Source organism: Falco biarmicus, chromosome Z (genome assembly GCF_023638135.1).
Source record: "Falco biarmicus isolate bFalBia1 chromosome Z, bFalBia1.pri, whole genome shotgun sequence".
Taxonomy (NCBI): Eukaryota; Metazoa; Chordata; class Aves; order Falconiformes; family Falconidae; genus Falco; species Falco biarmicus.
In genome coordinates, this window is record NC_079311.1 from 5,595,585 (window position 1) to 5,613,140 (window position 17,556).

A 17,556-nucleotide genomic window follows, 5' to 3' on the forward strand; every position below is an offset into this window, starting at 1 on the left:
TACCTGAAATAATGCCATCTAATCCCCACCATAAGGCTGTAATTTACAGTTCCATACCATACATTTATTTTTTTCTTGCAAGATTATTATGTGTGAAGCCCTATTGCAAAACAGGTTGTTATGTTTTTGGTTTTAAGTACGAGAGAAATAACCACTATAGTGCCAAAGCCCGTAATTACTTTTTCCGATAGATGCTATTCATTCAGGCTACGGCACTTCATTCAGGACAAGTACTAGATATTTGAAGATACGGTAGTTCTAAAAATGTCAAGTAAAAGTGTCAAGGACGTGTGAGAAACCTCTGAAGTAGAGATACAAATGGAAATTATTGTGAAACTCCAGATCTTTACTGAAGTAGAATTAGTTGGTGTTCCTCACTGAAGCCTGCAGACCTTCCTCAGCTGGATTTCTGGTTCCATCTGTGTAAAAGCCTGATCCTGTGGCAGGCTCAGTCGTGTGGTTACTTCTGCAATAAGCATGAGTTGGGAGTGCTAAGTATCTTCATGGCTGGGTTGTTTGCTTTTGGTTTTGTTTGGTTGTTTATTTTTTTAAATCTGTTTGCTTTTTTTTTGGGGGGGGTGGGGGTGGAAACACCACAAAAAAACCCGAAAACAACCATTTGAGGGAGGATGAGAGTCCATATAGTGTCTCAAGCTCTACTTGGAGCAAAATGTCTAGGTAAAAAGCCAGACTCTGGTTCTGGAAAACCTTGTAAAATAATTTCTATTGGTGAGAGGTATCTGCTCTTTTCATTAGAACTGTATAGATGGAAAAGGATTTCCAGTGTGGACCTTAAAACTAGATTTACCTTTTGCTTAAACCTATACTATATGCTAAGTGGAACTATTCCAAAATAATATCTGTTTATTTACAATGTATAGTTATAACTATATATGGACAGATTCTTATCAGTTGCATGAGATAAATGAGAAGTTCTGTAACTGAAATCAGTGTTGTTTTGTTAGTACAAATTAAAGCAAATTCAGATTCCTAACGGTGTATTTCTTAACATTGTTAATTAGTAGATTTCAGCTGTTTGTTTACTCCAATCTCTGTTCTACATGTAAAGCAACCTTAGTAACTCCGAGTCATTTCACCAGAGGTACTCTGGGTAAAAATAATCTGTATCTTGCAGCTAGACAAAATTATTGTCTGGGTTCTCGTTTGACCAGCAAATTATAAGGTAACTGCAGATGTTTGTAGAAAAGGCTTGTGTTGTCTCTGCTGGCTGCTGGCAAACAGATGCAGTGGATTCAACACTGCTTTAGAGCTTTGCCCTTCATTCCCTGATCAGAATTAGAAGAGGCAGAGCAGGCAGTTACCTCAGAAAGCCTTTAGCATTACCTGGCTTAAGATATAAAAGTTGGTTCTCCAATGATGATTACATGCTCTAGAGCAAAATTTAGGGATATAGTTTTGATCCAATCAAATTCTTCTGACAAAGTGAAAAGAAGCTGCCAGAAAAACTACAAGGGGTACTCTGGGTTTATTACACTTTTTACCTCTCAGTGACCTCTAATAATGGGATGAGATTATTTGGATTTCTCATCAGGCCTCTGTCTTGGCTTTGGCTTGCAGATTTACCACCTTCAGTATTGGTTCCTGGCTGTGATGATAGATTTACCTTTCTGACTAGTAAATACAAATACAGTGGCAGGCAGCTTTAAGCATCTTTTCTTCCTTAGGACGAGATGTCTGTGTTGGACGGTTGTGCCTTTTTCAAGGGAACGTAATTGAATGAGCAAGAATTTTCGTATGGAGGTGTTCAGGTTACATTAAATTGACCATTCCCAGTAACACAGACTGTCACAGATAACAAGATCTTTCAAAAATATTGCAACTGTGAGAAAGCAAACAGTCAGGAGAATCATTGACTGATGTTAGCATCATTAATCTGAAATGCAGATAAATCTTAGCACCTGAGGTTGAACTGCGGTGCTGTTCTGTCATGGCAACAGTAGCGAGTAGTTAAGTAAGCAGCTGAGCCCAAAAACTTCAGGACAATGAAAGCTGCATCAAGGGATTTTCAGCACCTAGTAGTCTGCATTTGTGCTTTGGCTAGGACTTTCCAATGTTAGTAAGATGTGGGATGATGGACAGGTACCTGGAATGTCTTTGTAGTGTAGTGGAAGACAGGAAACACTAGAGAAAGACTGGAAGCAAAGACGTCTGGTGACACTGAATAACATGCATGGAAATAGGTGCGATGGACTCTTGCCACAAGTGCTGCAACTATTAGTGCAGTCCAGGAGTGCAAGCAAAGCAGTGCTTGTAGTGGCTTACTATAATTCTCATGCTTTATCCACCTTGAAGCACGTTGAAGGCAAAAAAAAAGGATATAGGAGGACATAGTTTTGAAATGGTATCTTTGCAACACTCTTTTCTAGTCTCGCTTGGAATGAGAGACTTACTTATCCCACATCTAAATGAAAAAACCCAAACTAAAAAAGGAACAACGAACTGAGCAGACTTGGGTAACACCTACTATCAAAGTGCTAGGTTTTACATACACAGCTGTTGTGTCCTCCTTTGCATATGTGTGAACTGTGGGAACTTTGAGGCAAAGAAACCCCTAGTCTGAAATAAAGTATTTATCTCTTAATTTGGGGTCATGACAACATAGAAATAAGTTTAGTAAATCAAAGTTTTTAAAATTCCTGCAGTTTTCCTGGGTTGTTCTCCAATACTGTTGTAAATTTCAGTGGTTCTGAGAATGCCTGAAATAAAACTGCTGAAAACATGCAGTTTTTTTAATGTTTCTACACAGGTGCAGCAAGGGCAGCAACCTTGTGAAACTTCTTGCTCTGTGCTGTTCCTGTGTACTACAGAGAATCTCCTCTTTACATATGAAAGAGCACATGTATCTCTCTCCCATTGTATTCAGCCAAAGATGCTGCTGGGTGCTGACATCTCTGCTGTGAATAGACTTCTCTCTGGCAACCATTGATGGCTGTAATGCTGTACTCAATGCAAACTACTAGGCATGCTAGTTTTTGAATGTTCTACTTGGCTGGGTATTTGTAATCACGGGGAGTAGGGAAGGACAGGCAGTGAAAAGTGCACTAGGCTTTACACTTGCTCTGCTGTGCTGTGTCCACGGACTTTAGAAATCTACAATGAGTTGTGTGAAGATGAGGGGTGGTAATCAAGTTGCAGCTGCTGGGTGCGAGAGGTGCTGCTTCAGCATACCAGCTTGTTTCTTCACCTGGGCAGCCATGGCAAGTTTGAGGTACAGGGTACTTAAGACCTCATTCCATCTGCTGCTTTGTTAGTGAACTCCCCTTTCTCTTGCCATTCTCCGTTCCATATCTGGCATTCTACACTCAGTTCATTTCAGATTTGGAATCTTTCACAGCCCTTTCATTTCCTTTCTTGATCTCTCCATGTGCCACTAGTCTGTAGGTTCCTTCACCCTTTAGTGAAAACAGCCAGGAAAATATCTTTTTTCATTCTTAAGGGTTTTGATTTATTAAGCATAGAAGCCAGTGTAAGAACGTGCAGAAAATATTTCTCATTCTTTACAGAAGTTCACAGAAAAGATCACTCATTCTTTATAAACTTTAACATTTTCATCTGAAATTTGCTCCAGAAACTAAGCAGAAAAAGCAAGCTAATCCTGGTGATCCATCAGTTACAAGAAATGCCAGTTTTATAAGCCTATCTCTTCTTGGCTCCAACTGAGCAACAGATTGAAATGGTATTCCTCACATAGTTTGTGACATTACTGTGGAAATTACTGTGTGCAATCAGTATATAGTCTGCTGGGTTCTACACTAAAATTCTGTGGTTTTGGGAGAAACACAGATGCACTTCAGAAAGCGCCATAAGACACAGACTAAAAGGAAAATGTCAGTTAGGGATCATGACTCGGAATTCTGAGTTAGATTTCCTTTTTTAAAATTATATTATTGAAGAATGTGGTTTTTTTTTCTGAGGTGCTTTCTTTTGGTTTTATGCCAGAAACTTTTATTATAAACCCCTTACAAATGTCATCTAGGCCTCAGTATGTCATTGCTTTAAACTACCACCAATACTACAAGTCATTATTTGAAATGGCTTTAGTCAGAACACGGTAACAGAATAGTTGGTCCGTTGACTTTTACATACTCTGAAGACATATAATATTCCATTGCTGATTGTTGTTTCAAAAGCACTTAAATGACTTTGACTCATTAATCTATTTTACAGTCTGACTGAGTATTCTGGATTGCAAAAACTGTACTCAATAATACTTAGCTGAAGCAGAGGGGAGTGTTTGATGACCAAATGCATAGTTTACCAAAATTTAGCAGTGAACAAGGACTAGAATTTCAGCTTCATTTGGAAAAAAAAACACAAAAAACTCGCCAGTGATATACTGCGATGAAGGAGATGGGGAAGAGCCATCTTTTAATCCCTGAGCTTGCAAAGGTTTCTGCTAAACTTTATACAATGCAGTTAATAGGAACAAATTGTGTTCCCATGTAGATTTATGTAGGAATTTAGTGTACAAAATGAGTTCTTATTTAATGAAGTAAAATACTGTGACCTATAATACTTTTTGGCTATTTGAATAAATTTGTTCTGCATTCTCTAAGTCTTGATTTATGTTATTTTTACCATATTATATAAATTTTCAAAGTAATCATGGTTTTCAGGATTGCGTTTATATAAACAGAGTAAAAACTACTTTTGGCAGGCTGTGCAAAGTAAATCTTAGTACAAATAATGTAACAAGGAAGAATACACACCAGCTAAATAATTGATGGTATGATTGTGAAACCTCTCTTGTTCCACAGGGGTAATCCTATAGTTTTAGAATGCTCTCTAGTAGAAGTAATAGAATTCAAGTAATTCTAAACTTTGTAATCTTGCCCTTAAGGATCATGTTTTCAGTATTATTTACTAGAAGGATGTACCGTGGGAAGATATTTGCAAAGTCTATGACAAGGTAACAGCTGAAGCGAAAAGGTCAACGAATTCCTCAGTTTAGTATGGATGATGCCTGCATCTGCAGACAGTGTAATTGTCCCACAGTTTACAAAGGTTAGACCACTGTTCTCTTTCCAGCTTGAAGGTCTGTATTTTTCAGAGCAGTTCAACATAAAAAAACCCCAAACCATCTTGCAAGTTAATATAATCAGCTTTGTAAATGCTGATAATTTTAAATCCCAGGGGGTTTATGTTTATATATTTTGTCTTCAATTCCTACTGTCAGCTTTTTCTGCATTAGAATTGCTGATTAGATAAGTAGGAATCAAGCATTTCTCCTGAAAGTCTGTAACAGATTTCATGCTCAGTAAGAGCCATGGGTATCTTGAAGGACTGTTCATGGTAATAAAAGTTTATGTAAATGTGTAATTCTGCAGCAAAATTATTTTACTGTGTGACATTTTTGCTGGAAATAACAAAACACTGTTCAAATAGGTTGTAAAATGTATTGTTTTAATAGGGAAAATGGTTAGTCCTGATTTTTTGCACTTAATTTCATTGCTTGCCTGTTCCCTCTGTGATGTTCAGTAAAGCTAAGTGAACATTTTTTATTACAAGTATTTAAAATTGGCTAATTTTGCCATCCCACTTTGCTTGTAGGAATTCTGAGACACACTGATAATTTTCTTGACTGTATTTCCAACTTATAATTAGTTAATATGTCATGTCTGTGGATAATTTTTTTCTGTAACTTGCCTGAAAGCAGTTTATTTGAAGTCCTCACAACATAAAATTAACCCTTGCCCACACAGAATTTACTGTAAGATGCATCAAAGTGTTGAAGTCTTTCTGAAGCTGTGTTAATTTTAGTGGTCTGAAGGCTATCTTATTCTCTGTTCAGTGCAAGATTAAAGCTGACTGCATACAAAAACCACTCAGTATCTGTAATGGTCCTCAAGTGTATCCTGATTACAAATTTGGCACACACTTTATGAAAAAATGAAAACTTCCAATATATGCATGACATTTTCTGTTTCACTGATGATTTATGACTAAATATTCATTTACTGTCACTCATAGATAATGAAAACAAGTGCTTTGCAAATGTGGCTGAGCTTAAATATTACTGACATGCAAATACTAATGCAATGCATTCTGCACAGTTTATCCAGCCATCATTGACCAGATTTGTCTAAGCACAGCACTTGCAGATATAATTTTAAGTAAAGTGACATTTTATTTATACATATAATTACACAAATATTGTTTGTATCTTTTGTACAGAAATTTAAAAAAGGTACCATTATAAAATAGTGACAAGAGATTAAAAGAAAGTTGCTGAAAGAACACATTTCATTAAAGACCCATGATGTAATGCTTTTGGGTGTTTAGAACACAACTTGTTCTCTTGGTTTGTTCAAAAATTTCTTAGATTCATATGACAGAAACCTGCTGCATCCAGCATCCAAGATTTCAGTTCTGGTCTGCACTATACAATATGAGCCTCTGCATAAGATAGCAGCTGTTTCTAATTCATCACGCCAGAGCCTCTTAAAAATGTGTCTTTCACAGTATCATCACCTGATAACTTCACTGGAACGTAAACTTGTATTTTGCATTACACAACTCGACTCTGATGTAAGAGAAATAAACCACCTTAGTTTTAAGTTGTGTTACCCTAACAGAAAAGAAAACTTAACATTGTGCAGAATGAGGTAAAAAACTAAAAATCTGGCAGTACAAAAGGATACAATGGCATTAAAATGTGCCAGAGTGATTCTTCATGACAAGAAAACATGGAAGGATCATGAGATAAGAGGAGCAGTGAAAAGAATCTCAAGTAAATATGCAAATGTTTAAGAACATTTCATGGTCCATAAGATGTCAGAAGATGGTCTCTCGGATGACTACAAACATCCAACCCTTCACCTTTCCTGCCATTTCATATTTATTTCTAAAGAGAATCAAGAGCAAAGAAAGTGGAAATAGAACTGTCAGCCTTTAAGATAATTATTTGTTGGTTGAAAATGAAAGTAATTGTGGCAATGTCACTGTTTTTTCTTAGAAGAAGCTACTTATTCCTCCACTTGAAAAAAGTTGATAAATAATGTCTAGAAAATCACTAGATGAAAATTATGCAAATATAATTAGATGTAGATGATAATTATACTATCTGACTTGATTATAGCTGAGACCCATGCATATTTTCGTCTCGTTTCTGAAGCTCGCAAGATAATCATATAATTTTAAGGGTTGGGAAGGGTTGACTGGATTGGTAAGGTCGACCAGGAATGTTTTACGCATTTTAGATTCACAATTTATTTCTAATTATTCTTTTCTTTTTCTATAGGGATGCCCGCTGCTTCTTCATCAGTTTATTTGCTTTTAGCATTACTCATTCATTTCACATCTGGAGAAACAGAAGTGAGGTTCAGTGGACAAACAGAATTTGTAGTTAATGAGACAAGTACAACTGTTATACGTCTTGTAATTGAAAGGACAGGAAAGCCTGCTAACATCACAGCAATTGTGTCGGTAAGAGACTTTGCCAGTTATAATCTCAGTAAATATTAATATCTTTCTGAAGTTTTGGATGTTGCCTGTTTTTATCAGGCCAGTAAAAAGGAGGGTGTTATTTCACAGGCACAATGCTTAACTTTGAAGAAGCAACACCCAGTTTCTGTAACTGAGTAAATTCCTATTGGCTGCATCAGTATTGTCAAAATAATGATATAAATGTCTCAAGGAGCCAGCTCTTACTGCTCAGGTAGAAGTCCAGACTGATATGCTTGTTTAATTTTCGTTGTGGCTGTGAGCTCATGCTGAAAGTGTGGATGTATACCATTTTTAACTTAATCTAGGTTACTGTAGAACCTGCAATTTAATACAACTTTACTGTTTGAGTCAGATTTCCATATGAATTTTAAAAGTTAGATTGTTCAATTCATTTGGAGATCAGAATTACAGTAGTTTTTCATTATTTCCTGTATTTCTTTGCTGTTACTAAGTATGATCTTGATCGTATTCCCTTGAAAAGTTTAAACCCCTTAGAATGTGCTTTACTATATGTATGTGGAATAAGGTTCTATGAGTACCACATGAGAACACAGCAGTGTACCGGAGAAGGTGTACTGCTTATGAATTTCTACAGTCTGTAGAGAAAAGAAATTATCTATGTTCCTGCACAATATTTCATTCTCCTGTAACTCAATATGAAAATTATTTGTCTTAGAAATTACAAGGAATAAACATTGATCTGTGGTGTTTTCACACTTCATTAACATCTGAGGAGAAAACCTTGTGAAAATGTGATTGTACTTTGAAATTAGTGGTCTTTACTGGTGTAACAAGTAGAGTAACTTGATTTCCTCATTAAAGACCTGAAATTCCAAAATTTGTTTCTAACATGAATATTTTGAGCAGCTCTTTTAGGAAGATGTTTGTTGCCTGTTTTTGTAAGACCTGTTTGGTAAGTCTAGTGTTGGCTCAGATACATAAAAAGTAGTTGCTAATATATCTGATGATAGGTGAGAGTCAAAAATACCTTCTATACTTGCCTCTTCACTGAACTTCTAATTTCACTGTTCTCAAACAACAAACAGCCTTTTCCACAGTGATTCATTCAAACCTTTAGCGCTTACAAGGCTGGTAGTTCCAGGTGTGGCAGCTATGCTGGTTCAGTTGCTTCTCTCCATTTAGTTTCAGCTTCCAACTGTAAACGTAACCTGGTCCCTTTGCTGTCCTGACATGACTGCCGTTGTAATCTCTCCTCTAACCTTAATTACAGTGGAATCAGTGGAATTTTCTTTTGTTGACTGAAATGAAGGCAGGGCTGTTTGTTACGGAAGATTCCATCTTGCCAGCTTTGGTAATCACAGTGTTAATCTATGTTAAAGGCCTAGGCCCCCTTCCAGTCCCTAGAGTGAGACAGGAAGGCAGAGGGCAGTTATATTGTAAGATAAGTTTAATTCAGGTAGGGTGTTATGAGATACACAAATTTGTGCTAGGAATAGCTTTCCCATTAAAAATCCCGTCATATGGTGCATTATGCAAAAGATACCCAGCTGCAAGGCAAGAAGTCATAAATGGTTCTGAATAAAGTGTCGTGTTTTGTTTTGTTTTCTGTCTTTTCTTGATTACTCAGCAGGGATACAAGGGACTAGTATGTGTACCTTCTGTCCAGAAATTAACTGTATGACAGCAGGGGAAACTGCAGTGCAAAGAACACTGTATGAAGCCTGTTAAATGAGTCCAGAAAAATATAGAAGATAGTGGGGAAAGAAGGAGATGACATTCAGTTTTGTGTTTATTGCAGATTGATGGAGAAGACACAGGAGACTTTTTTGACACATATGCAGCTGCATTTATACCTGATACAGGAACAAACCGAACAGTGTACATAGCTGTCTGTGATGATGATCTTCCAGAAGCTGATGAGACATTCACATTTTATTTGACACTACTGGTAAGTCTCAAGTTTTCAGCTGTTCCCCAGAAAATAGTGGGTAATCGGACACAAATGAGTGATATCCCGTAGCTTTCAATGTAGCTGTACTGCTTGTGAGTCTGAATTCTAGTGAGTAAGAACATAAACCTGGAGACTAGCTAAAATGGTGCTTACTGCTCTTTAAAAGGTTTTGCCATTCCTCTGGGTGTCTGTGTGATGTATAGACGTAGTATAGACATAGCCTGAAACTTCAGCAGGCACTGCATTCAGCTCTAAACATGTGTACTAGAACCCAGAAGAGTTAGATTGTGAAGAGACTCGCAGCCTTTCCTGTTTTCTTGCATAGACTGTACCTGGAAGAGTGGGCAGAAGTAGCAAAACAAAGAGGATGACTTTGAGTCCTCCAGAAGCAGAGGGTAAACAAGACTTACCGAAAACGAAACAAAAAATTTTTAAATAGTTAACAGTAAATCTCTTTGTATTGTTGTGTCTCATAGGAGTCATGCTACTAGAGAAGTTTTTTTAGGTAACAGTTTGTGACTAAGTTTGTTATCGGTTCAGTAAAGATAAATTTTATACTTCATTGCCAATTACTATGCATCTCAGGGAGTGTTTACAGTTTATATAAAAATGTGTATTTTCCTTTCCTTATTCCTCAGATCTGTGAAGTTAGCTGATTTTTGTAACACGTAAAGATTTGTTTCCTTTAGCTGATATTTCAGCTTCATAACAGCTTCAAAGTTTCAGTTTTATACAAATGTTAGGGAAAAAAAAGAACAACTTTGGAGTTCCTGACAGTGCTACATGCTTCATACCTAGGTACCCATTGCTATGGTGTCTTTAATAATTGCCAAATTATCATTAATCATTTACAGAATTTGTTTCAAGAACTTTGTTGTACACTGCATTGTGTATTTCCTCAATAATTAAGAATTATTTTGTGCATTCTGTTGCTTTTAATAATTTTTCATTGTAATATATAATAAAAAGACATACAACTTCTTATAAGCTAATATTTATTCTTAAAAGACAGTAAAATCAAAATGTGTATTTTTTGCCCATCACCATATTTAACAGCTTACTTTGTTTTGTTTTAGAAACCATCTCCAGGAATAAAGCTTGGCTCACCCAAATCTGTCACTGTAACAATCTTATCAAATGACAATGCCTTTGGAATAATTTCTTTTAACATGGTATGGCTTTTTATGTGGTATATGTGAAAATTTTAGAAAACATAAAGGTGAAATTGTCAAAGATGCTGTTTAGTTATTCAAGTGAATCCCTTGAAAACTGATTCTGAATTACATCTTTGAAAACAACTCTGGAGGTAATTCATACATATGTATGTAATTCATACATATATAGAACTTTAATACTTCTATATGCTTTTTTTGTTTTGAGACATAGCCTGACACCCTCACACTTGGATGAATATGTGTTGCTTATCTTAAATACAAAACTTTTAAAAAGTTGTTCAGTCCCACCACCCCTCATCTGTAAGTTGAGATCTACATAAAATAGGGAAGAAGTGAGGAATAATACCATAGGGAAGTCGAAGATGAGATTTGGAAATCCTGAGAATATATATAGATTTTCCCATCTTCAGTGAGCAATTTTATACTTAACTCTCAAGCTGAGAGAACAGTGTCATGATAATATGCATTGTATGACACTTTCTGTGACAAGACAGTGGTGTGACTCAAGTGGTTGGAGGATATTTGCAGAATGCAGAGTTTGTGTTAGCAGAACGAGATACTATGCCTTCCTGCCAGTAGAATGGCAGTGTAATCTTTGTAGAGGACTTTCCTGACAAAGTACAAGAACGTGAGAAATTTTTAGCACCATAGTACTAAACCATGCTGCTCCCTCAATTGCTGTAGTTCTTTGAAATCTTTCAGCTACAATAGCTTGATAGACAGAGTCCCTTTATAGCTAGTTATCTAGTAAAGTACTTTTTAATGGAGAAAAACTATTTTTAATGGTTTTAGGAGCTCCTATAAATAACAATGCTAATTTGCCAGTGCTGTGTATATTGACTATGTTAATTTATATAAAAAAATTCCAAAACACTACTTGCATAACTTATGATCATTTTTTTTTATCTGCAATCTTTCAAGCTTTTTATTAGCTGAACTAATTGGTTGCTAGGAGATGTATGCCATAAGTGGACTGGTTTGCAGATTGGATTAACTTGTCTGTGGGAGTTTGGTATTTCTATGGTAACAGTTTCTTCCTTCTGCTTGTGATATTTGATCTGTGCCTGATTGCCTGTCCCTTTTCTTCCTCATTAGTCTGCCTTAATCACAGTGAATGAGCCCAGGGGCAGAAATGAATCTGTGCCTCTCACTTTAATTAGGGAGAGGGGAACCTACGGGACAGTCATCGTAACTTTTGAGGTGAGTTTATCAAAAAGACTTCATACATTAGTCTGTTGGATAAAACTGTGAGATAATCATAACTCATCAAAGTGTTTACTGAAGTCAAAGAGGGGCAAAATGCCTATGGCTACATTTGTTAAATCTGTTTCATAAAATGGAAAGATAGTTCCTGTCAAATGGAACAAATTTTAATTGTCAGGCTTTAATGTGAAAAAAAAGTAAGAGATATTAGAGGAAACAGTATTCTCTGTCATTTAGGAAGATATCTGAGGCAGCATTAGTTGGTATTACTAGAAAACAATGTGTATTAATTGTCTAATAGATGTATTTAATATTTCTTTAAAATTTATATTTTACAAATAACAATCTGAGTGACTCTGATACTTGTGCCAACTTTGAACCTGTGTGACAGCTCAGTATTTTGTGAAATTCTGTATCTGTAAGATGGCAGTTTGAATTACCAGAAACTTAAGCCTTTCAGAATAATTACTCATGTTGAATATTTAGGCCATTATCTGTATACTTGATTTGAAAGTGAATAAGTTACTGCCTTTATTGTTTTTTGCTGTTTTTTCCCCCCTATCTAGCTCTAATTCTATTACGTACTTTAAAATTACATGTAAATTCTTTCATATGGATATTTCTTGATCAGTTGTCTGGTCTAAAATGTCATCAAGTGTTTAATCTAGACCTGTCAAAATCTCAAAAGATTTGTAGTGGATTTGATTGCGTGAGCAATACAGCATGTATAGTTAATGTACAGCATGAGATTCTATGTGTAATTTATTGCAGATGTTTGGTTTAAGGTCCAATAAATATTACTATCTGCACAATTATTCAGGTCCATCTCACAGTGTAGTTTATATACATATGTTGAAAAAAACTTGCATGATTTAAACACACACACACACACACAATTGTTCCCTCTAAGGGTCTTCCTAATCTTTTAGGTTTCAGTATTAACTGTAGTTTCCTTAACATCACAAGTTAAGATAGAAAGGACACAAAACCAGTAACTGCTGTTATTTTATCTTGGAACTTATTATGAAATATTAGTGATTTAAATTAAGTAAGAATTAATATCTTTTCTGTTACGTAGAAGAGTCAGTTATGCATCAGTATATTTTAAAGAGTCTTCAGACCTATATGGAAGTAGTTTTCTTCGTCTTTTTCTGGCAACACGTAATTTCATCAGAGTGGTTACTCTAACTTACTCCATCTGCCAGAAAAGAGCAGATGAATGCCTTAGGCTTGATGTGTGCCTATGAGCAGGAGATGACTGAATAGATAGTTGTAAGTTACACATTTCATAAGGTATTTATTATTACACTTGTACTAGATTTATATTCCTGCTTTATATGTTTATGATCCTAAAAATTAATTCTTTGCAGATAGAAGGTGGACCAAACCCAGCTGAAGAAGACTTAAGTCCAGCTAGGGGAAATATTACGTTTACCCCTGGGACATCAAAGCTGATTTATAATTTAACAGTTCTTGATGATCAGGTAAGAACAAGCTGTCTTCATTTTTGGTTTGGATATGTAGAAGGTTAACTGCTGTTTTGAAAAGACTTAGAGTAAGAAGTTACAAAAATGCTTGATTTAAATAAGTTTAAAAGTGCTTTTGCTTTAATAAAGTGAGGTTAAATTTTGGCTGTGTGGACTCTTATTTTTACTCCTTCTAATGCTACTTCTTTAATTGTCATCAGTGGGTATTTTTAGTTTCTGAACATATTCTGGCCACTCTGACTAGACCTGTTAGGTGCTTCTGGTGTAAATGTATAAATAATCAGGGAAGCACTATACTTTTTTTTTCCAAATGGAATACTGAGGTCCTTGTTGTATGGCCAAGGGTGGTGGTATTGAATGAGATGCAGGTTTACCTATTAGACTGTCCTGTCTATATTTAACTTTTTTGTATTTCTATTTAAATGAGCTCTGCTTTTCCTTAATCGTGTGCCTTGCAAATTCAGGCTATCCTTTCTGTCTTTATTATTTGTTTAGGCAAAAGGAACCTGATCATAACATTGCTTACATAATGCATTTTTGATTACATCCTCAGTGATCCCAGTGCAGCTCCTCTGCCTTCAGTCAAAAGTGCTTAAGAATCTAGTTTATTGTTTGTTAACTCAATGGGCTCTCACTTATGTGAAAAGCAGACATGTCTGTCACTAAAGAAAGAATATAACACATTGAATATTCAGAGGGAAAAAATAGGTTGAAAAATTTTGTATGTTTTTATATATATATGTGTTTCAAGGTAGAAACGTATTTTTAAAAATACTAAAAAATAGGTAACATTCCTAAAAGAAACAAGCAGTCTTGTGAAGAGCATGAACAGTAGGTGATAGATGAAAATTTTCAATTTTTAGTTTGGTTTTTGAAAAAAAATGTTCATATGTTGTAAGCCTTTCTGTTTCAGAGAAAACATTATTCCACTTTTCAAGTCATTATTTTACTTTTTCTTATGCTTTACTGGTTTGTTTATATTTTAATTTATAATAAGATGAGGGGGAAATAGGGGAACCGAAATAAGTACATATGATACAGAACAACTTAATAAGGAAATTCACAATAAAAAAATGGTAGCAAAAAAGTGCCTGTCTAAGAAGTGGGCAACTTTAAAGCAATTTTTTGCATAGTTCTAAAAAGTGGTTTTCCACATCTATTCTGATATTTTCAATGTTAAGAGGCTGTGACAGACTGGCATATAGAAGCATCTCCTTCAGATTAAATGTAATATTCTGTGACTTAAACAAAGAAAGTAATTGGTAGGCTTCCTGGGAGGATTTGATTTTCTGTCCTCTGAGAAATGTGCTCAAAGTTCTGGTTTTTATAGTTTGATCTGTACAACTGTGGCAGGTCCACTCAGTGAGTCTTACACAGACATACATGAAAGGTTAATTTTATGTAAAAAACCCTTTATTAATGGTAATGATGATGATGGAATTCACAAGAATCCAGTGTTACTCTCAGAACTTAGCTTGAGCTTTTAGGATCTGAAGTTAGAAAAAAACATGAAACAAGTATTTTTCTGAATTAGATAGCCTTTTCCCTACAGAAGTAGGGGACCGCAGATCTGATCTTCACAGCACTACATTTATTGTAATTTTATTGGATACATTTCCGTTTTTAGTGAGGAGTAATGGAAGCTTTGTTAAGAGAAGATGAAAGAGGCAAAGCAGCACTGGAAATCCTTTATACAGTTGTCTTTGAAGTTTGACTGTTTTTTTTTAATTGGTCAATCGTGGTGCCATTAAGAACTCCAGAATAACCCATCTGTATGACACATCAAGATGTAAATTACAACTACAAGTATGGATACCTTTTGACTGTCTCTTAAATATAGATTTTTATGGTGCAAGATGGTATATATTAATTAGTGAACTAAACAAAATGTCAGTTAACATCTATTCTAATAAGGTAAAATGACTGTGTTTTATCTCAGTATAGGAGGGAGGTGACTGAGAGGTTCCAGATCTCACGCTGACAAACCCCCCCTGCATTAGTCAACAGCATTATGCAAGTTTAAGCGCCACAAGCCAAACAAGGGACAGAATTGGCATCAGCTATAAAGGCAGTTGCACGCCCACTCTCTTAGCTCTAGAAAAGGATCTGAGGGTGGCCAATTAACAAATGAGTGTGAAAGAGAAGAAATATTGGACAGCAGGGTTTTCAGATCTTTTTAGTTCAGTAAACAAAAGTACATGAAACGGATTTGTCAATTTTATCACAGAATATTACCATTAGTAAAAAAAAAAGTAATTTTGTCAGGAATTCCTCTCAGAAGCAAATAATACTAGATTCCAGGAGTCCACAGCAGGAATGAGATGTAAAGATCATGAATATGTTTTTAATAATTACTTTTTACCCATATATATTAATAAAATAATTGTATTTTTCAGTTAAATAGGTTTAGCAAATCAAGATTTATGGAATAAAATGTAGTAACATAATGCAAAAATCTCATCCTTAAGTTCTGTAATTTACAGTTTGTAAGCCTTTCTTTATTGTCTCTGAATGAGATATTGGAGAACAAATATCTAAAATTAAAATATAGTTTCAGTCATCTTGTAGAAATGCCAAAGCCTAATTAGTTGCTAAGCACTAGAAAACACTTTCTCAGATTTGCAATGGAAATTTTCTCTGGGGGTGTGAGTGTGTCAGAACATAGGAAATATATACCCTTTTCCAGTTGTATAGGAATGGATGGGCCAAGGTAGGTTGTGACCATAAGTTGTTCCTGTATTTTCTCAGGCATGCTTAGAGGTAAATCAGTACCAACATCAGAAAATCAAGGTATATCTAAATAACTGGGAGGAACATTTGTTTCCAAATAGAGGTGGCTTCCAGAAATAGAGTTTGGATCTCCTCACAGTCTCAAGTTGGAAAGATCTAGCTTTTTCTGATTCTTGCCTAGTTTTTGTTTTGCTTTTGTTTGGCTTTCCACCCTTTCTCACATTGCCAGAACACAGAAGGATGGTTTAGAAAATTGAAGCATTCAATCATAAGAAAGGATTTTCAGCCAAAGTTAAAAGCAATACTTATCTCCTGTTTATTTTAATATGAAATGAGCTGTAAAGTTTGTATTATTTCCTTTTTCTGCAAAATGTATTTCTCAGTAAGTGTTCTGCATGTATTTGAAATTTGACTTACACCCAGTTGCTAATATTGTTTTTCCAGGTACCTGAAAATGATGAATTGTTTTGTGTTCATCTGAAGAGCGTGGAGGGAGGCGCTGAAATCAACCACACAAGAAATTCTGTTCAAATTAATATTAAGAAAAATGACAGTCCTGTGCGTTTTGTTCAGAGTGCTTATATGGTGCCAGAGGAGGCTGATGTGGTAACAATTCAAGTGGTTCGTGGTAAGGATGTCAGTGGAAAATTAATTGGACCTGATGAAGGTGAAGTCTCTGTCAGTTATGCCATCATAACTGGGAATTTAACAGCACATGCACAGCTTAATGTAGACTTCCTAGATCTACAGCCAAATACAACTATCGTTTTCCCACCTCTAGTTCATGAAGCGTACATGAAATTTAAGATCCTTGATGATGCCATACCAGAAATTGCTGAAACCTTTCAGATTATACTTCTTAAGGACACGTTGCAGGGAGATGCTGTTTTGGTTAATCCATCTATTGTTCATTTCACCATCCAACCAAATGATAAACCCTATGGAGTACTATCAATAAACAGTATCCTGTTTGCTCAGACGGTTATCATCGATGAAGACCAAATTTCAAGGTACTACAGATCTTCAAATCTAGTATCTGGTCAGTTTTTGGCATTATTAAGCATCCTTAGGGTTTCATTGAAAGTAATTATAATATCACTACTGAAAATATAATGAAGAAGTCAGTTAGTGTTTTATTATTATCATCAACTGTATCTACAAAGATTTCAAGGAAGTGGGAATGTCTAATTATACAGGAAGTATTTCAGTATTTATGAACTGTATGTAAAAGATGTAAGTTTAACCACATCATCAGAATACTGAAAAACCTTAATCTAAAGGCAGGATCGGTGAGGCCATGATATTCCACACACCAGTTCGTCCAAGTGGGAAATAGATTTCTGGCTTGCTTTTGTGCTAATCTTTGTATTTACTATATAGAAAATCAGTCTTTCGTTAAAAAAAGCCCATCAAACGTGTTGAGTGTCTCCTGTGAAATACCTAATAAAAATAAGTTAAATATTTGTAGTTTTACATAGAGATTAAAATCAAAGCTCTGTACAAATTTTACAGGCAGGATTGATACACAATATTGACAGTCTGATTAAAAATGTCTGCTGCTATCTACTGATGATAGTTTATC

General features: G+C 35.4%; 1 protein-coding gene across 1 annotated transcript in view; it reads left to right on the forward strand.

Moving 5' to 3' along the window:
* The window catches only part of ADGRV1 (adhesion G protein-coupled receptor V1), a 291,184-nt gene that overhangs the window by 4,457 nt on the left and 269,171 nt on the right, over window positions 1–17,556 (forward strand). The window contains 6 exon segments of the mRNA XM_056325098.1: window positions 7,262–7,446; window positions 9,227–9,376; window positions 10,456–10,551; window positions 11,650–11,754; window positions 13,128–13,241; window positions 16,419–16,984. Coding sequence (XP_056181073.1) covers window positions 7,262–7,446; window positions 9,227–9,376; window positions 10,456–10,551; window positions 11,650–11,754; window positions 13,128–13,241; window positions 16,419–16,984 — 1,216 coding nt within the window.